The 23,021-nt window shown below is 40.3% G+C and overlaps 1 protein-coding gene across 4 annotated transcripts in view; it reads right to left on the bottom strand.

The window, feature by feature from the left end:
• Positions 1–457: 457 nt before the first annotated feature.
• Positions 458–23,021, bottom strand: part of PDP1 (pyruvate dehydrogenase phosphatase catalytic subunit 1) — a 40,519-nt gene continuing 17,955 nt past the window's right edge. Inside the window, exons 1-3 of one of the 4 annotated variants that reach the window (XM_074200195.1) lie at positions 8,936–9,003; positions 5,124–5,249; positions 458–4,677 (exon numbers count right to left, since the gene is read on the bottom strand). In XM_074200195.1, the coding sequence (XP_074056296.1) occupies positions 3,023–4,633 (1,611 nt within the window). In that variant the 5' untranslated portion in view covers positions 4,634–4,677; positions 5,124–5,249; positions 8,936–9,003 and the 3' untranslated portion in view covers positions 458–3,022. Of the gene's footprint in view, positions 4,678–5,123; positions 5,250–8,389; positions 8,484–8,935; positions 9,081–23,021 lie in introns of those variants that run through there. The other 3 variants (XM_074200197.1, XM_074200194.1, XM_074200196.1) reach the window with 3 other exon arrangements.

The following is a 23,021-nucleotide window of genomic DNA, read 5'->3' as shown; positions in this document are numbered from 1 at the left end:
AGAACACCAGCCCTGGAGTCAGGAGGATTCAAGTTCAAATTTGACCTCAGACACTTGACACTAGCTGTATGACCCTAGATAAGTCACTTAACCCCAAGTTTTGACCTGGTTAAAAAAAAAGGGATGAAACAATATATTTCCCTCCCTTTACTGAAGAGGAGGGGGCAACAAAGGGCATTAAAAAAGTAATATGCTATCAGAGACTGATATGTTGGTAATTTTTAAAAATTTTATTTAAGGCAATGGGGCCATTAAGGGCCAGTGCTCTATCCTTGGTGTCACCTAACCTGCCCCATATTGGTAAATTTTGATGAATTTTTTTTCTTTTCAAAATTTTGTAAAAAGGGAACTAGGTAGGGGATGAGGAGGACAGATTCAGAAATGAAAGTGATGTCAAAATAAAAGATATCAAAATTGTTTTAAAAGACATTCTTATGCTAAAAACATATCACAAGCATTTGGAAAGACATTATGATGCTTTAATTCACTCCAGCCATTTCTAACAATATTTCTCCAATTCGTAAACACTTTAATACATTCCTGTACAGTTATATCCTTTATATGAAACAAAGTTGTTGTCATTTTCCTATTGGGTACTATTATAGTACCAAGATCCCTTTTTAACTCATTAAGGACTTTTTTTAAATATAAATACTATAATGAACCACTGATTATATTTAAATACAGTAGTTAAGTGCATATGCTGCTAAAAAGTTTAAACAGTACAAAAATTTAAGAAAGGCTAAATACGTTAACAGCTTGCATACATTCTCTTCTTTATACATAAGACAGGGCAACAGGAAAGATACAAGCCTTTTTACCTATACAAGAATTTGAGTTCAGCATAAAGAGTAACACAGAGGCAGCAAATTACAATTAAGATCACAGTTGCTTTGGATGGTGTTACATTCCAATTACACCCAATTTATCTCATTCCTAAAGTTGTCAAAATCTGAACCGTAGATTTCATCTTCTGTGGGAAAATGAACTGAGCTTTCAAATCAAAGACCAATGTGATTGTTTTTAATAATATGATGGAAAAGTGCCATCATCTTAAGACAATGGGAAGCCAAATTTACATAGCACTGGACTATATACAAATGTCAGAGATTTTACTAGATGTTCAGTGGTTTTTTCTTCAGAGCAGTTGATGTAACTTCATTTTCACAGTATACCCAATGCATTAGTGATTCTTTTTAATGCCACTGAATACTAAATATGGTTAACATAACTCAGAAATCAAACAGCAAGTTATTCTGTGCTACTCTCCTTCTGGGAGAGTTTTGAACAAAAATCAAATTCATCTGACTGTAGAATCTTTGAACATATAATCCAATTTTTATTCTACCACCAAAAATCCCCAACTAATTGCATGTTGGAAACTGGGAACAGTTTATATTCAAAATCTACCTGCAAATCAAATGTAGTCCTAACTAGTCTTTTGTCACTGCTATAATAAATGAAGAAAATAAATCCACAGCTCACAATTAAATCCAATAGCGAAATGTCCAATGATACATGCTAGATAAACTCCAAAGTGCTACCACAAATACAGTTGTTCCCTCCACTGGGAGCATATTCCATTCCTTTGGCAGAAATGAAATCACCTGGGGATATAGGTATAGAAAATTGGCAGTGGGTGATGATGATGTGAGCAATATTAAGTATTAGGCATGCACACCTTCCCCAATTAGGGGCTTTGTCTCTCTCTTTGCATTCCTATTTACAAGCCATAGTATATATAAAGCATTTAGCAAGGTTTAAACCAAGATGTTTACATTTTGATCTGTGTTTTCAGGGAAAAGGGGAGATGTGGAGGAAGGTAAGATACCTACCTTCTTCCCTTTTCTTTCTATCCAGGGACGCTGAAGCATCCTCTTTCTCACCCCACCTAACTTGCCATGTATATTAGCATATTCGAACCTCAAAGCTACTGAACAATTTTGTAGAACCACTAAAATTTTTAAATGATGATCTTATGGCAAATAAGAGCCTATCCTCACTCTGATTGCAGGCTAGTGCTGAGGATCACTTATAAAGAACATTGATGTAAAATAAATTACAGAGGGCTTTAAAGTTCTTGAAGAAATGTCACTTTTCCACTTATTCAGACAAAAAAAAATCTTACATCTTTCATAGCAATCAAAAAGTCTCTTACTCATTTAAGCAGTGCAACCAAAATTTTGACATCATACAAGTGAAATGCCTCGCCTTTTTTCCCTTGTTTATTACCAGTAATAAATGAAAGAACCAAAAACTTTTCTTTCTTAAAGTTATTCTAAGAATAGATATGTTTAAATTCCATCAGGAAGATAATATCGGGGGGTGGAAGGTAGGACAGAAAGGGAACAACATTTCCCAAAAGCAAAATTTTATTTAAATGTCATAAACCAAATTGGTTGAATAAATTTGAATTGCTCGAGTTTTGTTAACTTACAGCTTAACACATTTAAATGGAAAAAGTTTTATGAACAATGTGTAAACAAATATATACAGGGAAAGGATGAAATTAAAAATGGCAGAGAGCAACAATTTTGCTCATTGGTGGAGCAGATATTTTTCTTAAAGAAAATCAGGTGACACAAATGACTAACATTATTTTCCTCTTTCTACAGTAAGCATGGATCCAGAGAACTTCTTTCATTCTGTTAGTCAAGGTCCTAACCTGAGGTCATGGCTATTTTCAAAGACTGGTAAAATTGTCTCCTCCCTAGAGGATACTTATAATGAAAACTTGATAGGTCTCCAAGTATCTTTTCCTTATCAACTGACTGTGTCTGGTCAAAGCAAAGGCAGCATTTGTTCCAGACCTTAGGAGAAATCACCTTACTAGCCTTTTCCTGACATTCTGCCCCAAACTCTAGAAACAACCTGCAAGGGTTAGGATTTTAAATGAGTAAATGCTTAATTTGATGGGCTGACCCACTGGAAGGATTTCTCAAGTTAGATTTTTTAAAAATCTCTTCACCCTCCAACTTGCTTTTTCTCCCCCCATTTTCAAATGGCCTTAATTGTTAGTCACTCACTGTTCCTGATTTTGATATGCTCCCACCACATGAGAATTAAACTGGACGACGATAATTGTGATGTCATCCCTATACATCCTAGCAAGCTCTTCGGGAAGACTGAGCATTTTGGAGAGGCGCTCATGATCAACAGCCCCAAACTCGTTGTTGCCAACAGCATGACGGATGAGATGGGTGGCTGCATTTTGATCTTCAAAGGCAGAGGAGATCTTGGCTCTCCGATCTGTTAACAAGCCATGCATCTGTCCCAGAGTCACCTTGTACCCACCGACAGAGATAGGACTTTGCTGATGAACTCCTGTTAGGTACTCACCTACTATTTTAACCACATCCTGCCTGTGCATGGTCTCCCACAGACCATCAGTCGCCAGCACTAGGAACTTATCCTGTGGCCTTAACCTATGATATATGACTTCTGGCTCGGCAGTGAGATATGGAGGAGTATAATAATTTGGGGGGATAAACTTGGTGTATTCATTGTCATTCAACTGATCTGGGCCTGATTCTATCACCCTCTTCTGAAGTTCAATGCTCCACTTGAACTTGACATCTCCAAATGCTCGGAAAGGCATCAGCAGACCCAGTAAGCGGTCCTGCTTCACAACGCTTTTGGCTTCAGCCTTGGGGTGTTCGTGTTTGAGTCGTTCCACTTCACTTTCATTCTGGGCATTGTGGTCGTTAGACAGGGTGACTGCCGACCACGAGCCATCCTCTTCCTGTACCCCCAGCATCGCCCGGCTGTCCCCGGTGTTGGCCACGTGCAGGTCAACCCCATCCACGTGAGCCACACAAGCAGTGGCCCCTGAGAAGGCCACCCGCAGCACCAAGTAGTTGAGGAAGGAGTTGGGATCCCCTACTTGGGCCTCCAAAGAGATGTCATTGTCGAGCCTCTTGAAGGCATTGATCAAAGCCTCCTTGACATCTGTGGTTTCCCCTGTGTTCAGGTCGATGAGCTCCTGCCAATAAGTCCTCAAGCTGTTGAAATAAAGTTTGGATGCCTCTCTATTGAAATAATCATTGGGGTGCTTGTGCCACTGTAAGATGGGTAGGAGGGCTCGGCCACTCTCCACAGCATTTTCTATCTCTAACAAAGTCTCATGGGGCAACAAAGAGACTGCGATGTAGTAAAAAAGCCTTTCGCTGACTGCCTGAGAGCAGGCACATCCGGCATGGCCGTCAAACACCCCCAGGAGCATCCCCCTCGTCTGCAAGCAGGTTGCTGCGCTCCTGCGGTCCTCGATGGGGGCATTGGCCGGCAGCTGGTTGCTGTCAAATCCAAGGATAGAACTGACATTTTTGCCATCAAACTCGGGTACTTTAAAACTGTACTCATTGGCTTTCAGGATGCTGTTGACTTGTGGAGGGGTGAGGTAAAACTTCTGAGGGGTGGTGGCATACCTCCTTGTGTGGGAGTACTGCCAGAAGTGATCCTTGGGTCGGCAGAAAGTCGAGAAGGCCTTCTGCGGCGTGTATCTGAGGCGGCTGAGAGGGAAGGGAGGGGGCGAGCAGCACAGGTGTGTGTGGTGGCAGTAGCATGCCGTGCCACAGAGACGGCTGAGCTCACAGTTACGGATCAGGGGGAAAAACAGCTGAGTCGGCGCCGGCATGGCATCGGAGTACAGGGGCAGACTGGCACTTCTGACCGGGACTCCTGGACAACAAATCAAACAAACGCAAAGAAAAAAATAAGCACATTCATATTTAATTAAGGAGATGAACTTTCATTCCTCTGGCAAGCACCATCTCTATAAGCTTGATCCTGTTAGGGGAGCTAAAGGCAGCTTTCTAAACTTGTTCAGTTGTGTCTGACTCTTTATAACCCCACTGGTGGTTTTCTTGGCAAAGATATTAGAGTGGTCTACCATTTCTTTCTCCAGCTCTTTTTACACATAAGGAAACTGAGGCAGACAGGAGTTTAGGGATTTGCCCAAGATCGCACAGCTAGTGTCTGAGGCCAGATTTGAACTTGGGAAGATGAGCCTTCCTGACTCCAGGCCCAGCTCTCCACCCCCTGCCTCACCTAGCTGCTCAACTAAACCCTGAGGTATTCTTTCCTCATGCTTGTCCCCAGGTGCTAGGGCTTATCAAATTAATTACCTTATATTTACAGGTTGCATCCTCTCCAGTGAGCAACTTGAGGGCAAGGACTCTTGTTTTATACCCCCAGCAGAGTGCTATTTAACTTGTATATGCTCATGAATAGACAGACACATGTGTGAACACCTGTGAGAGAAGGCAGGCAGGGACCATTTCATTTTTTTTCCTCTTTGGATGTCTAGACTTTAGCACAGTGTCTAGCAAGCTAAATCAAGACTGATGGCAATACTTAATATTTCCTGAACTGATTTTAGAAGTCAATTACCCAGTTATATAAATCTTAAATAAAATCCCACTTGAGCCTCTCATTTTAGCACATTAGTATTCTTAAAAGTTTTGTGCCAGGAAGGGCTTCAGGTAGGTTTCACCAAGCTAAAAAGGCTTCAAATCTGGAGTTGGGGAAGACAGTACGAATCTGTCTAGCAAAACTTAATTAACTTTCATTAATAAAAGCTTAACTACCAGGTAAAATGTCTGCAAAATCAAGAAACTCACTTACTAATATGAAGATGGGCTGGAATAAACATTAGTGGAGCAAAACCAAATCATAGATTCTTTCAATACTTAAAAAAATACTGTATTATACAGGAGCTGAAATTCTCCCTCCTAGTGGCCATTCAACCACTCAATATGGCTTCTGAAATAAGCACAAAAGGAGGAGACTGGGGATAGGAAGGAAGAGAAGCTGACTCTATTTGGCTACTCATTAGCAGCTCTGTTTAGTGAGCTGGTGAAAGAGAGGGGAAAACTATTTGTTGAAAGACTGTGGCTATCCACTGGCTTCATTGATGTGTGTGCTGTCCTTGTTTCTACTGATAAAGGGTTCTAGAACATGTAAAGAGCAATGTGAAGAACAGTTTCTGTTTGGGAATTTAATTCTCCTACTGAAGGGTCCCAGTTTGTCAGTTTTAATAGTTTACTTTTCCTCTTGGTAGATGGCAAGTTTAAAAAAAAAAGTTCTCTTTCTCAGCTTCTTAATAGAAAACCGTACCTCACTGTGTCAGGGTGGTTGGAGATGATCTAACACTTCAGAAGGAAATGTCTAGAATTATCATCACACAGAAAAATTAGAATTTATTACGAGTCAGTATACACAGTCCAAGCTTAATATTAAGCATTTATCTAGAAAATACAACAACTGTAGAAGTGCTAAACTGGATAATTCATGCAAGGGGGGGGATTACATTCCCTTTTCTCAACAGCAGGTCTTTCTGCATCAATTATCCAGGTAAATGCTTTAATTGCCTTGCTTCCTCTTCTCAGCATACTGACTTAGAAAATAACAAGAGGAGGGCATAAGGAGGATAAATTACCATGTAATTCATTTCTCTGATATCCCTATGAGAAACTAAACACAATAAAAAGAAAAACAAGTGAGGAACATTAAACCCTATATCCTTTTCTTTTCTTTTTTTGTTTGAAGGATAAATTGAACAGATACAACAACTGGAAATAAAACACAGAACAATTAATCCTTATTTATAACAGAGTGAGCAATGAAACCTCTCAAAAAGCCTTTTACAAGAGTTAGAAATCACTTATTAAAATGAAAATGAAATCAGAATGGACAGGTAGAATTTTAGGAGAAAGAATAGGTGACTCTGACTGCAGCCATGAAAGACAGTATTTCAGACAGAAAAATCAAAGAACGTCATAGTTCAGGCCTAACAACTAAAAGCCCTCCAAAATGTACTTGAAAGTCAACCAAAGGTTAAATCTATATAACTTGTACCAAGAGATGTGCCCAGATGTAGTTAGAGCATATACCATTGGCCTTTATCCAACATACATGTTTTTTAATTTAGATTTACAGTGTAGAAATCTTAATCAATTCAACCTGAGAGCATTCCATTATATTTTCTGACATTATATTAAGAACAAAATTTAAATTTAAGAATAAAACAAAATTTTTCTTGACAATGTAAATCTACGGTTTTAAATATATCCATGGACACCCTGCCATCAAGGAGTCTGTAAAAAGATTTCAGGGGGGGGTCCATACATTTTGGAAAAATCTAATCTTTATTTTCACTAACTTTTGGTTTCTCTGATAATGTATGTACTTTATTTTATGCATTTAAAAATATTATTCTGGGGGGCAGCTAGGTGATGCAATGGATAGAGCACTGGCCCTGGAGTCAGGAGTACCTGGGTTCAAATCTGGCCTCAGACACTTAATGATTACCTAGCTGTGTGGCCTTGGGAAAGTCACTTAACCCCGTTGCCTTGCAAAAACCCAAATAAATAAATAAATAAATAATGTTTTGCAAAGAAGTCCATTAGCTTCTCAGATTTCCAACATGGTCTATGATGTAAAAAAAAAGGTTAAGAAACCCTGGTTTAAGCAGAGAAACAGTTTACACCTGCCCAAACTTGTCAGCTTAAGAATTTTTTTAGGAAAGAAAAAAAAACCCAAAAAAGACATTTCAATGAAGAGAAATTCAAGTTCCATTTGGTTTTTTTCTAGACAGACACTAAACAGGATTTGGTCCACTTTGTTGTTTTGTCTCCAAGAAACCATCATCCTGCTAATAATTGTTTGAACTTTTAGGCAGTTTTATCCAGTTGGTTGCAAAACGATCAACAACAGAGATAAAATTACAGGGTAGGTTGGACTATGCACTTGAGCATCATGGATATTCCATACGTTATTGAAATGACAAATATCTCTAAAGATTCTCAAGTCCCCTTAGGATTTATCTTTAAAACTTTTGACTTTCAACGCAAGCCCCTCCACCCAAGCAGCCAACTTGATGGGATGGAGTCTCGGTTCCCTCCAATCTCAGGACTACTAAGCCCTTCTACAAGGGAACTGACGGGGAAGCGGTGAGGAGCCCCAGCGCCGGCTTCCCAAGGGAGCTTTCCCTCCCCAGGCTGAGGGGTCGAATGGAGCTCACAGGCACAACAGGTCTCTCTAAAGCCCTTCCTGCGCCGCCCCCCACTCAACACAAGACCCCCCGGCCCCAGCTCTTGCCAACGAGCCTGCTGCATGCGTCCTGGCGGGGCGCTCAAGCCGGACCACAACCACGCTCCTTTCCCGGCCAGCCTTGCTTAGGGGCGCCTGCCCTGGGCCGGCTCCGGGGCCGCGCCGGGCTTGGCCACCCCCAGAACCCCAGCGAGGGCTCGGAGCCGGCCCGTGCCCGTGGGCGCAGAGGCCGAGGCTGCCCGCCGGCGGGGCGCCGGGGGCTCCGGGGCGGGGGTCCTGAGGCTGGGCAGCGGACGCGCGGGGCCCCGCGGGCGGCACGGCCGGGGCCGCAGGTACCTACCGGCGCGGCCGGGCCCGGGGCACACGCACATTCTGCGGGCGGCACAGCGCGGGGCCCGGCACGGCCACGGCGGCGCGTGGAGGGCCAGGCAGAGGGCGGGGCTGTCGGGGCGGGCCGGGGGCCGGGGCCGGGGGCCGGGGCAGCCCGGGCCCGCGGGGCTCCCTCCCCACGAGCGGGGGTCCCCGCGCCCGGCCACGGCGGCGCCCCGAGGGGCAGGCGGGGGGACCGCGAGGCTCCGGCCCCCGCGCCCTCCCGCATCCCGCGCCGCGTCCGGCGGGCTGGGGCTCGGGCTCCGGTCCGGCTCCGGCTCGGGCTCCGGCGGCCGCCGGGCTGCAGCCTCACACGCGCGCTGGCTCGGCTCGGCTCTGGCGGACGCTGCCTCCCGGCCCACGCACGCCCCCGCCCCCGTGGGAGCACACGCACACGCGGGGCCCACCCCCTCAGACGCGCTCCGGGGGGAGGGCGGGCGAAGCCTCCCCCGCGGCACACCTGGCCCCGGCCCCGCCCCGGCCCGGCCCGGCCCCGGCCCCGGCCCCGGCTACGCACCGGGCGCGTCCGGCAGTCGGCTCCCGCCCCGGGGAGCGGCGGCTGGAGGGCGGCGGGGCGGCTCCGCCGGCGGCTCCCGCGCCTGGTCGTCCCGCGGCCCGAGGCGCAGGTCCCGGTGCTCGGGCCCAGCCCCCGCCCCGGCCCCGCTCTGGCCCGCGGCCGGGCGCCCCCTCCCGGACCCCTTCTCGCCTCCCTATTGGCTGCGGGCGGCCGGGTGGGCGGGAACGAGGAAGGCGGGCGTGGCGCCCGGGCCGGCGGAGAGGGCGGGGCCGGCGGAGGAGGGCGGGGAGAGGCCGCGGAGGGGGCGGCGGAGGGGGAAGGGCCCGGCGCGGCCCGCCGGCTTTGTGACGTCACGGGGGTCAGACGATCCCTTCCATTCCGCGCCCGCCTCCCATTGGTGAGACCGCTCCGGCTGCACGTGACCGCCCCAAACGGGGCGGGGGGAGCAGGGCCGGTCACGGCCACGGTCGCGGCAGCCCTCGAGGCCCGGGGCTTCTCGGGGCTGACGCGGCACGGGCCCGGCCCCCTGGCTCTCGGGAGGGGACGCCGGCACCCCGGACCCGGGCCCCCCCCCGCCGGGGCTGCGGGATCCGGGCCCCACCCCGGCGCGGGTGGGTGACCTTGAGCGAGACCTTCAACGCCCTGGGCCTCAGTTTTCTCTTCTGTAAAACGAGGGTCGCCCGCAATCAGCCTGCCACGTGTTATTGTGGATGACTCCCTGCCAGTCCCCGAGCACCCGCCCCTCCCACAAAGAGAAAAGAAAGTTGGCCCCAGGCTGGGGCTGCAGCCGCAGAACTCCTAGTTTGCAAAGTGCTCTAACACCAAGTTAGAGGGTGTTCTAGAGTGTAAAGAGACTCACGTTCAAGTTTATGCGTGCACTGTAGTTGCAGAGCTCTGGTCATACAAAGCTAGAATACAGCCCAGAAGACCATCCTGCCCCGTCTCCTCGTGGGATGGAAGAGGAAGTGGAGGCCCAGTGACTTTAGGCAGCTTGAGATATCTGGTACTAGAAGATTTTTTTTCCAGCTCTCAGGTTTTGTTTTTTTGTTTAAAGCAATTCTTCATCCATGTGGAGGAGACGGACCTGCGGAGTAGCTCCTGTGACTTATGGATGATGAAATTCTTGACAGGGATAGTTGTCAAACTTTAGAATAGGCATCTCATCTCCTTTCCTGAAAGTCTTTAAAAATAGCATAGTCTCTCATTTGTCTAGAATAGTTTGTATATGATATCTCAAGGCCAGCACTTAGCTACTTCAAGTTGTAACTCCTTTAAGTATTTATGGTAATGACACGGCTAGGTGGCCCTAGAGTCAGGAGTACCTGAGTTCAAATCCAGCCTCAGACACTTAATGATTACCTAACTGTGTAGCCTTGGGCAAGACACAACCCCATTGCCTTGCAAAAAAACTAAAAGAAAAAAATATTTATGGTAAGGTTCAAAAGTTTACTTGCATAGAAATCCCATTTTTAGAGAGGATGCTCTCCCTGTGAAATCATTGAGAGAGACTTCATTCACTTGATTACTTGGAAACAATATCATGAAGTTTAATTATTTTTAACCTCAGAGTTAAATAAACTCTCTTTACTAATAATATTAGAATTGACTCCTGTGTTACAAACATGAGAGCAAATGTACTTTTCCCCTTTCCTGATCAATTCATTGCTCCCCTCTACACAGTAATTACTTCAAATGTATCTTTTTCCTTGCTACTAGCTCCCCTTGGGCAAGTCCTGATTCATATCTGGCCATTGGATCCAGATGGCTCTGGAGGAGAAAATGAGGCCCATGATTTAGTACAGCACACCCTCACTCAAATCCAATTCATGTACTTGTCATGGCATCACCTCTTTTCAAGAATGATGGGCAAACATTATTATTACTTTCCTGAAAAAAATTGAGACCATTTGTTAAAAACATCCATTTCTTCCCTCATCCTTATATCAGACAGCCATTTGCCACTTTCTCTTCATTTGGATGTCAGATGACTGGTTCTTTTTTTAATTTTATTTTTATTTTTCCAGTTACATGCAAAAGTAGTTTTCAACATTCATCATTTGTAAGTTTATGAGTTCCATATTTCTCCACCATCCTCTCTCCCCCCCCCAACCCATCCATGATGGCAGACAATCTGGTAAAAACTATACATGTGCAATTTTGATCAACACATTTCCATATTAGTTGTATTATAAAAAAGGAATTAGCACTAAGGGAAAAAAACATGAGAAAGAAAAAACATAAAAGTTTTAAAAAGTGAACATTGATGCTATTTCCTAAAGCAGCTCTGCCAACCCTAACTCTATTGCCTTCAGCCTCTACCTCCCAGGTCAGAAATAACTTTTTAAAACCCTTATTTGCTACTCAAGTAGAGAGTGTCACTTTTCCTTCTAAAGATTTATCTCGGGGGTGGCTAGGTGGTGCGGTGGATAAAGCACCAGCCCTGGAGTCAGGAGTACCTGGGTTCAAATCAGGTCTCAGACACTTAATAATTACCTATCTGTGTGGCCTTGGGCAAGTCATTTAACCCCATTTGCCTTGCAAAAAAAAATGAACATAGTAAGCTTTTGGTTGGCATTTTTCCTTACAGGAAGGATGGCCCTTCTTGCCAAAACCTGTCTTTACATTCACTATTGGTCTCATTCCTGCTTATCTTCTCAAGCAGAGTGTCCCCACTCTTCCCTTATCTTCTAGTTCCTTAGCAGCTGCCTACAACACATGTCTACACTTCCTTCGGCAACAAATAACCAAACAAAACCTCAACTCTCACTTTATGCTATCATCTCTGCTAGTTATCCTACAACTTGGCTTCACTTTGTAACTAAACTCCTTGAGAAAGTTCTCTATATTTAATCCCTACTTTTCTCTCACTCTCTTTTGAATCTATGCAATTTAGCTTCTCAGCATGAAATTGAAACTGAAAGTTGTCAGGATCTCTCAATTGCCAAAAGTAATGACCTTTTTTCCAAGCCTCCTCTTGCTTGGCTTTTCTGAAGCATTCTTCAGCTTAATAGCACATTGTTTAAAAAATTTTTTGAATTTTACAAATTTTCCCCAAACTTTGCTTCCCTCCCCCCACCCCCCACAGAAGGCAGTCTGATGGGCTTTACATTGTTTCCATGCTATACAATGATCAAAATTGAATGTGTTGAGAGAAAAATCATATCCTTCAGGAAAAAATAAAATATAAGCAATAGCAAAATTACATAATACATAAGATAACTTTTAAAAATTGAAAGTAATAGCCTTTGGTCTTTGTTTAAACTCCACAATTCTTTCTTTGGATTTAGATGGTTTTCTCCATCACAGATTCCCTAAGATTGTCCCTGATTATTGCACTGATAGAGTAAGCAAGTCCATTAAGGTGGATTGTCACCCCCATGTTGCTATTAGGGTGTACAATGTTCTTCTGGTTCTGCCCATCTCACTCAGCATCAGTTCATGCAAGACTTTCCAGACTTTCCTGAATTCCCATCCCTCCTGGTTTCTAATAGAACAATAGTGTTCCATCATGTCAAATACCACAATTTGTTCAGCCATTCCCCAGCTGAGGGACATCCCCTTGATTTCCAATTCTTTGCTACCACAAACAGCTGCTATGAATACTTTTGTTACAAGTGATGTTTTTACCTTTTTTTTTCATGATCTCTTCAGGGTATAGACCCAGTAGTGGCATTGCTGGGTCAAAAGGTATGCACATTTTTATTGCCCTTTGGGTGTAATTCTAAATTGCTCTCCAGAAAGAGTGGATCAGTTCACAGCTCCACCAACAATGTATTGGTGTCCCAGATTTCCCACATTCCTTCAGACATTGATCATTGTCCTTTCTTGTCATATTGGCCAATCTGAGAGGTAAGGGGTAGTAAGTGCCTCAGAGAAGGCATTCCTCGTCTTTTAAAATAATTGGTCACATCCTGAACATGCTCTTCTCTGTAGGTTTTTGTAAGACTACTCTTTCCTGACTAGGTAGAGCCCCAAAGCTCTGAACTGGGGCCTTTTCTCTTTTTATTCTGTATTAACTCACTCTGTGATTTCATTATCGCCCATGTCTTTAATTAGCTATGCATATGATTCTCAAATTTATATATCCATCTCTAGTCCCATATCACTAAATACCTTTAGGAATCTCAATCTGAGTGTCCTTCAGTCCTCTCAAATTCAACATATCCAGAGCAGAAGCCTATACCCTTACCCCTTGCTTACCCCACCAACTTAAAATTTATTTATTAATTATCCAGGATACCACCATCTTCTTTACCAGGATCAACCTCCATTACTCAATCATTTGTTCCTTCAGAACAACTCTGTCATATATGTCTCAAAGCTGCAACCCTAATTCAGGTCTTCATCACTTCTAACTGGACTATTGCAATAGCCTGCTAACTGATCTCCTAGCCTCAAGTTTCTCCAAACTCAAGCTGCCAGGTTTATTTTTCTAAAATTGACCATGGAATTTACTGGGTGGAGCCAAAATGTTGGAGAGAAGCTAAGAAGCTCCAAGAGAAATAATTTACAAATTATTGGTCTGTCTGAAAACCATGATCAAAAAATAAAGCCTGGACAATATCTTTCAGGAAATTATCAAGGAAAGTTGCCCTATTATCCTAGAACTAGAAAGTAAAATAATCCTTGAAAGAATCCACTAATCACCTCCAGAAAGAGATTACAAAATAAAAACTCAAAGGAATATTGTAGCCATATTTCAGAATTCTCAGCTAAAGGGAGAAACCAGCCAAAAAGAAACAATTTAAATACCAATGAGCCATAGTCAGGATTATGCAGGATTTAGCTTCAACATCAAATGATTAGAGAACCTGGAATATGATATTCTGGGCAGCAAAGGGAGCTTGGATTATAACCAAGATTACAACCAACTACCCTGCAAAATTCAGCATATTCTTTCAGGGGAAAATATGGACATTCCACAAAATAGGGGATTTTCAAACTTGCCTGGTAAAAAGACTAAAACTGAAAGAAAAAATTCAACTTCAAACTTGACTTGAGATGTATAAAAAAGACAAATAGAAAGAAAAGAATGTTAGTCATTAAGACTAAAATAGTTACATCCCTACACAGGAAGATAATACTTGTAACTTGTGAGAATTGTACTTCTATTAGGACAGATGAAAGGAGTATACTTAGAGGTCTGGATATAAGACAGCTATGAAAAAACTAAGACATGAGAAAGGGATTATGATGGGAGAAGAAAGGGAAAGCAGAAGGAGTTAAAAACATCACATGAAGAGACAAAAAGGATCTAGGATAGGTGGTGCAATGGATAAAGCACCGGCCCTGGAGTCAGGAGTACCTGGGTTCAAATCCGGTCTCAGACACTTAGTAATTACCTAGCTGTGTGGCCTTGGGCAAACCACTTAACCCCATTTGCCTTGCAAAAAGCTAAAATAAAAAAAAGAAGGATCTAGGATAGTAGTGGGAAAGGAGGAGGGTGTGAGCTTTGAGTGAATCTTACTCTCAGTATATTTGGTTCAAAGAGGGAAACATTTCAATTGGTTTTAGAAATTTTTCCTATCCTACAGAGAAGTAGGATAGAAAGGACAGAAGGAAGGGTACAAGTAGAAAAGGAAAGGGGAAGAAAAAGAATGGAGAATGAGAGAAGCAAGGCAGATTAGGGAAGCATCAGTCAAGCAAAACACTAGTAAAAAAGGGATAGGGTGAAAGGAGAGAAACAAGTACAAATGGGGAAGATAGAATGGAGGTTAATACAGAGTTAGCAATCATAATAGAATGTGAATGGGATGAACTCTCCCATTAAAAAAACAAGCAGATAATAGAAGGATATACACAGAGTAAAGGTAAAAGACTTGAACAGAATATATTATACTTCAGTTGAAGTGAAAAAAGCAGGGGTAGCAATCATGATCAAAGACAAAGCAAAAGCAAAAATAGATCTAATTAAAAGAGATAAGGAAGGGAATTTCATCTTCCTAAAAGGTACCATAGACTAGGAAAAATATCTATATTAAACCATATGTACAAGTAGTATATATCCAAATTCTTAGAGAAACAAAAGGAGTTACAGGAAGACACAGAGAGCAAAATTATACTAGTGAGGGATCTCAATCTCCCTCTCTCAGAATTAGATTTATCTAACCACAAACAAGAAGAAAGTTAAGAAGGTGAATAGAACTTTAGAAAGGTTAGATATGATGGACCTTTGGAGAAAGTTTAATGGTGATAAAAAGGAATATACCTTTTTTCTTAGGAATATATGACACCTAAACAAAAACTGACCATGTATTGGGTCAATAAACTGCAGAAAGGCAGAAATATTAAATGCATCCTATTCAGATCGTGATGTAATAAAAATTTCATCCATGGAAAGATAGACTAAAAATTAATTGGAAACTAAATAACCTAATTTTAAAGAATGAATGGATCAAGCAGTAAATCATAGAAATAATCAAAATTCAATCCAAGACAATGAGAGTAATGAGATATCATTCTAGAACTTGCCAAAGTAGATATTAGGAAATTTTATACCTCTAAATACTTACCTGAATAAAATACAGAAAAAGATCAACAAATTGGACATGCAACTAGAAAAGCTAGAAAAAAGAACAAATTTAAAACCCCAATTAAATACAAATTAGAAATTCTGAATATGAAAGGAGAGATGAATAAAATTGGAAGGCAACCATTGAATCAATGAGTAAAACTAAGAGTTGGTTTTATGGGGAAAAAACAAAATAGATAAACCTTTAGTTAATTTTATTTAAACAAATAATGAAGAAAAATTATCAGTATCAAAAATGAAAAGGTTAAGTTCACCACCAATGAGGAGGAAATTTAATAATTCAGAACCATTTTGCCCAACTGTATGCCAACGATTCAGACAATATGAATGAAGTGGGTGAATATTTACAAAAATATAAATTGCCCAGATTAACAGAAGAAATAAAATACTTCAGTAACATTATTTCAGAAAAAGAAATTGAACAAGTCATCAATGAATTCCCTAAGAAAAAAATCTCCAGGTCCAGATGGATTTACAAGTGTATTTTAACAAACATTTAAAGAACAATTAATTTCAATTCTTGCCCAATTCCAATTTGGCAAAATGGTCAAAAAAGGAGTACTGCTAAATTCTTTTTATGACACCAGTATGATCAATTTCTTTGTAAGACAAAGAAAAATTATATAAATCAATTTCCCCAATGAATATATTAGCAAAGATATTACAGCAATTTGATAATATACTATTATCAGGTAGAATCTATACCAGGAATGCAAGGATGGTTTAATATTAGGGAAACTGTTAGCATAATTGACCATATCAATAACAAATCTAATATAAATCATATGATTTATAATCTCAATAGATGCTGAAAAAGCTTTTGACAAAATGCAGCACCCATTCCTATTAAAAATATTAGAGAGCATAGGAATAAATGGAATTTTCCTTAAAATGATAAGCAATATCCATCTAAAGCCATCAGCAAGCATTATATGTTATGAAGATAAGCTAGAGTCATTCCCAGTAAGATCAGGGGTGAAACCAGGATGCCCATTATCACCATTATTATTTGGTTTGGATAAGAAATGTTAGCTTTAATAATAAGAAAAAGATATTGAAGCAATTAGACTAGGCAGAGGAAATAAAACTCTTATCCTTTGCAGATGATATGATGGCATACTTAGAAAATCCTGGAAAATCAACTAAAAAGCTACTTAAACAATTAAAATTTTATTTAATAAAGTTGCAGGATATAAAATAAACCCACATAAATCATTAGCATTTTTATATATTTCTAACAAAGCCCAGCAGCAAGAGGTAGAAAGAGAAATTTCATTTAAAGTAATTATAGACAATATAAAATACTTGGGAGTTTATCTGCTAAGACAAATGCAGAGACTATATGAACTCAATTGTAAAACACTTTTCACACAAATAAGGTCAGATGTAAACAACTGGAAAAATGACAATTGTTCTTCGTTAGGCTGAACTAATTAATAAAATTGACAATTCTTCCCAAATTAAATTACCATGCTAATAAAACTACCAAAAAAATGTATTTTGCAGAACTAGGAAAAAATAGTAACAAAATCCATTTGAAGGAACAAAAGATCAATACTATCAAGTGAATTAATGAAAAAAAAATTTCAAAAGAAGGTGGTCTAGCCATACCAGATCTAAAACTGTATTATAAAGCAACAGTCATTAAAACTGTTTGGTATGGGCTAAGTGGAAGAGATTAGATACAAAAGAAATAGTAGTTTACCCAAAGACTTAAGCTTCTGGGATAAGAATTCATTATTTTACAAAAATTGCTAGGAAAACTGGAAAATAGAATGGTAGAAACCATCTAGGCATGGATCAACATTCACACCATATACCAAGGTAAGGTCAAAATGGGTACAGGTTATAGACATAGAGGGTAATAAAACCTAAATAGTAGAACAAAGAATAGTTTCATATGTCAGATCTCTGGAGAGGGAAGGAATTTATGACCAGACAAGAGATGGAGAACATTATAAAATTTTCACAGCTAGTGTTTCTGATAAAGGACTCATTTCTAAAATATATAGATAATTGAGTCAAATTTATAAGGAATCAAGTCATTCCACAATTGATAAATGGTCAAAGGATATCAATAGATAGTTTTCAGATGAAGAAATAAAATCTATCTAAAGTTATATGTCAGGAGGACCTGAGTTCAAATGCGACCTCAGACACTTAATAATTGCCTAGCTGTGTAACCTTGGTCAAGTCACTTAACCCCATTGCGGTAAATAAATTTTAAAAAATGAAGTTATATGAAAAAAATGATCTAAATCAACATTGATTAGAGAGATACAGATAATTAGATTAACTACAAAAGAAAAATGATAGATGTTGAAGGGGATCTGGGAAAACTGGGGCACTATATTAATTGTTGATGGAGTTATGAACTGATCCAATCATCCTGGAGAACAATTTGGAATTTTATCCAAAGGTCAATAGAACTCTGCTTACTCTTTGATCCAGCAATACCACTACAAGGTTTATATCCCAAAGAGATCATAAAAAAGAGAAAAAGACTCACATGTACAAAAATATTGATGATAGCTCATTTTATTGTGCCAAAGAATTGGAAATTGAGGAGATCCCCAACAATTGGGGAATGAAGGGAAAAAATTGTTGTATATGAATACGGTGGAGTATAATGTTCAGTAAGAAATCATGAGTCGCTGGACTTTAGAAAAGCCTAGAAAGACTTACATGAACTGATGCTGAGTGAAGTGAGCAGAACGAGAACATTGTGCACATTAATGGCAATGTGGTAAAATGAATCAACTATAATGGACTTAGTTCCTTTCAACAATTCAGTGATCAAGGACAAATCTGAGAGATGTGTTATGGAAAATGACATCCACATCCAGAAAAAAAAACAAAAATTATGGCATTGGAATGCAGAACAACGCATACTATATTCACTTTTTGAAATTTAATTTGTTTTTTCTTTCTTTGTCTTTTCTTTCCCTTTAGTTCTAATTCCTCTTTTACAACATGACTAATCTAGACATATTTTAAACACAATTGTACATATACAACTTATACCAAAAAATGAATGCAGAAAATTATCTTCGCATGTAAATGGAATAAAATAAATTAAAATAACATTCTAAAACTGACCTTGTCATCTCCTGCTAAGTGAGTCTCAGTGGCACCTTATTACAAGATCAAACAAAAATTTATTTAGAATTTAAAGCCAGTCAAAAATCTTGACCTTTCCTATCTAGTGTTTTTATACATTTTACTCCTCTCCACACATTCTGTAGCCCACCTACACTGACCACTAGAAGTTCCTCAAACAAGGTATCTTATCTCTTACTTTTATGCCTTTGCATTAGCTGTTTCCTATGCACTACCTCTGACTCAATTCCCATAGCATCTGAAACTTAGCTCAAATCTTCCCTTCTGTAGGATGTCTTTTCAGATTCCCTCCCTTCCCAGCCTCCAGTTACTCACCATCTACTGCCTTCACGCTGAGATTACCTTTCTAGCTATTCTAGATGTTGTGTATATATATATATATATATATATATATATATATATATATATATATATATATGTATATGCACATAGAAAGAGAATATACATGTAGGTACTTTACATATTGTCTCCTACATTAGAATGTAAGCTCTTTCAGGACCCAAACTGATTTTTTTTGCCTTTGAATACTCAGCAAAAATAAAGGATTAATAATTGCATGTTGATGTGATTGACAAGAATCTATAAGTTAAATTATCTAGTTTATTTAGTACCACTATGAATAAGGCAACATGCTTTGTTCTAAGGATTGAAAACCCAAAAGAAAAATAGTCTCTGCCCCAAAGGAGTTTCCATATTATTACTGGGAAGGTACAACAGGCAAACAAATAGGTAAATATTTACTCATTGGAGGAGGAGTGAAAGAATACTGATATTAAAGGGATCAGAAAAGTTTCACTAAAGAATAGAAGTTTTGAAAAAGGCAGTGACAAGAGAGCTGTCCTCACATCCAGAAAAACTGGGGTTCAATCCCATTTCAGACTTAGATCGATTGCATGACCCTGGACAATTCATTTAACTTTTAAGGATCCTAGGAAGCTATATGAGATTTAAATTTCAGGAAAAGTGACAGCTGTACCTTGATAGCAGGAGTTTCCTCAGTTGAGAGTTCCCTAGACTAGTGAAATCCCAAGTTTTTTCTTATCCTATGGATGAAAGAGAAATAAATCAACAATTGTTTCATTGCTCAAGAAATGCCCATGGAATTGAAGACTTCTATGATCTTCTGAGTGATTTCCTCCACAAAGCTTACGTGGCTTGCTTAAAGCAGAACCTGTCATCTTTTTCCTTCCCCCTTTCCCCTCACATTTTATCAAAAGGTCAATATGGAACTCTCACTGCTATTCCATCTCATCACCCCAATTATAAATGTACCTTTGTCATATCCCCTCACATTTAAAATTATTTCATTTCCTATATTACTATATTGTCTTAACCAACTTTATTTTGTCCCATGGCTAAGTGTCTATGCCAGTGTATTTGCATTACAAGATGCCAAGAGAACAGCCATAGGAGTATGGAATATCAGAACTGGAAGAGACTATTTAGTTCATCTAGGACAACCTCTTCTTATTACAGATGAGGAAAACAAGCCCCAGTAGTTAATTTGATCTTAGGTTGCATCCAGAAGCATAATTTACAGAATAGAGGGTAATAGGCCTGTTCTACTTTGCCATTGTCAGAACAGAATTGGAATATTAGCAAAGATGAAAGCTTCCAAACAATTAGAGATTTCCAAAAGTGAAATGGGCTACCCCAAGAGATACTTGGTTTCTCATTACTGAGGGGCTTCAAACAGAGGCTAGATAACTACTTGTTGGGTTTATTGTAGAGGGTATGTTTAAGTTGGATTAGCTCATCTTTGAAGTTCATTCCAACAGAAATTCTGAAATTCTGTACCCTTCAGGAGGTCAAGATGCATACTAGGTCAATATACCTTGCACCCAAGAGATTGAAGAGATACCCTAGGAGTAATACCCATAAAGAAAACTGGGAAGGAAGTACTAGGAGAAACAAAAAACTTTTTTTTCGGATTTGCAAATGGTACCACATTGAAATCTCTTTAAGGTAAGAGTTTGATTGAGTATCTTGATTTATTTTCTTACCTAGTGCAGCTAGATATTGAGATAGAATGACCCATAGGAGCACTGGGCTGAAGTTAGAGGATCTATATTCAAATCCTGTTCTGACCTTGGCCAAGTCTTTTATCCTCCCTCTGGGCCTCCTCAGTAAAGTTCTTTCAACTCTAGATGTATGATCCTTTCATGTAAATCCATGACTAAAGTTTATTATGACATAAGAAATCTGTTTTCTGCAATGACTCCTTGTGTATATTACTGTACTTTTGCATGCTTTTCCTTAACATTTTCATTTTTCCTCTAGTATAAATTCCTTTCAAACTAGTCCAACATTGTCTCCTTGAACTAAGGAAAGAAGTTTAAAGAGCAGAATGACCTAAGAAACTAGGCATTGTGGTGGCAATCTCTCAAACTGGAATGGGGCCTCAGAATGGGTGGAGCTGGAGAGACAGGCAGAAATGAAAATTGAAAGGGAAGGGCAGCAACTGAGGACAGGGATCCTTCCCTGCTTATTGTCCAGCCTATGGCCTCAGCTGTCTTTTTATCTTGGGTTTGTTCCCATCCATGGAGAAAATGGACTTTTCATTTGACTTTCTCATAGAAATCCCACAGAGCTACACTACTCTGTAACATGGTTATAGTACCAGACCAACAACATCCCTTAAAGACTAATCCAACTTACAGTTTTAGCATGTGAAACACTTATTGACACTTCTGGTGTTGTCAAGTAGTACTGAATCAGCATTAAAGATATTAGAGAAGTATCCCAATTGTGTGTGTGTGTGTGTGTGTGTGTGTGTGTGTGTGTGTGTGTGTGTGTGTGTGTTTTGGTGGGAGAATTATATTTTCAGATAATAATAAAGTATATAATATAAAGTACTTTTACAATGAACACATCAGTTGGTGTCCTAGAAAGCTTTGTTCAAATATCAAGCCATAATGACTGTTTACTAAAGAACTAGAGTCATCTATCCTGGGGCTAGCTGCCTCCCCAAGGACTCTGGGCTTATGAGAATCTGACCAGATCCTAGGAGAAGGGTGGCTGCAAAGGCAGTAGCATGCAAGAGCCAGCATAAACATGCAAAAAAAGTCAATTATTAAATTTTCCTTATGAGCATTTATTTACATTCGGAAATTGGCAAATTCTACAAATTGGGGCTTGATTTATCATTTTTATTGATTTCTAGATTTAGCAAAGTGATGGGGGAAAAAGTTAATGTGAATTAAACTTAAGAAATGTGTTGCATGTAAATTATTCTTCAGAGAACCTGTTTTTAAACATTTGCCAGCATATCCCTGCCCAAAATGAGTTATTATTCCTCTTTAGCTCCTTGCCCTCATCCTAAAATATGAATAATAAAAGTTAAGTATGGCTTTCATCCAGGTTTCTTCAGATATGGACGGTAGGCTCCCAACACTCAAATTGATATTCAGTATACAATATGGGATTTTAGCTATGGGGAACAGTATTTCACTCACAACAGAAAATGCACATTAAATAAAAATAGAAGCTCATGAATAAATAGAGAAACATTAAGCATTAAAATATACTTGCTAGAAATGCACAGACCTCTTGCACAGTAATCTGGAAGTTCAAGGAAGAAAAAGTCCCTCCCTTCCTCTTCCTCCCCCCTCCAAAGAAAAAGAAGAAAGAACAAAAAGAAAAAGAACATGCTCATAGGGTGGGTCAGGTGCACCATTATACCCAGTTTGGGCCAAGACTGTTTCTTCATCTCCTGAGGGAAGCCATTCTCCATCAGCACCTTATATTAACAAGGTAAGCTAATGATGAAAAATATCAACATTATCCTAATTGACTCAGTTTTTGGTATTCAACACCTTGTCAACTCCCTCAGTTGCCTCTCCCCTCTGATTGTTGAACTGGAGTGTGGAACATTAACTATTTTCAAAGCCTTCCTATTTGGAGATCTAAATGATAAGAACTTTCTGGTAATGCTACTCTCCACCAGCAACTCTGCCTGGTTTTTATTTCATGGAACATCATGCTACTGAACTGAGTACTCCCTGATGCCTCCCTCTTTCCCCTTTTTAGCTTTTTATGTGGGGCAAGGATTGTCTTCTTCTAATTTATAACTACAGCATTTAGTTGTTTTTGATTCTTCATTCTGGAAGAAGACCACAACATCAGAAAGATGATACCATGACATGCACTTGAATTGGATTTGAGTTAGGGTATTCTGTGCTAAGTCACCAACCTCACTTTCTCCATCTGGATCCAGTGACCAGAGAGATAGTCCTAGATATAAGGCAATTTGGGTTAAATGACTGGTACAGGGTCTTACAGCTAGCGTCAAATGTCTGAGGCTGGATTTGAACTCAGATCCTCCTGATTCCAAGACTAGTGTTCTATCCACTACACCACCTAGCTGCTTGGGCACAGTACCTGGGCACAGTGGGCTGATGCTCTCTGTACACCCACCTGAGGACAATTTGCATT

The sequence above is a fragment of the Macrotis lagotis genome, chromosome X (genome assembly GCF_037893015.1).
Source record: "Macrotis lagotis isolate mMagLag1 chromosome X, bilby.v1.9.chrom.fasta, whole genome shotgun sequence".
NCBI lineage: Eukaryota > Metazoa > Chordata > Mammalia > Peramelemorphia > Peramelidae > Macrotis > Macrotis lagotis.
Note: the sequence above shows the minus strand (reverse complement) of the source record. Positions and strands in the feature narration are given on the sequence as shown.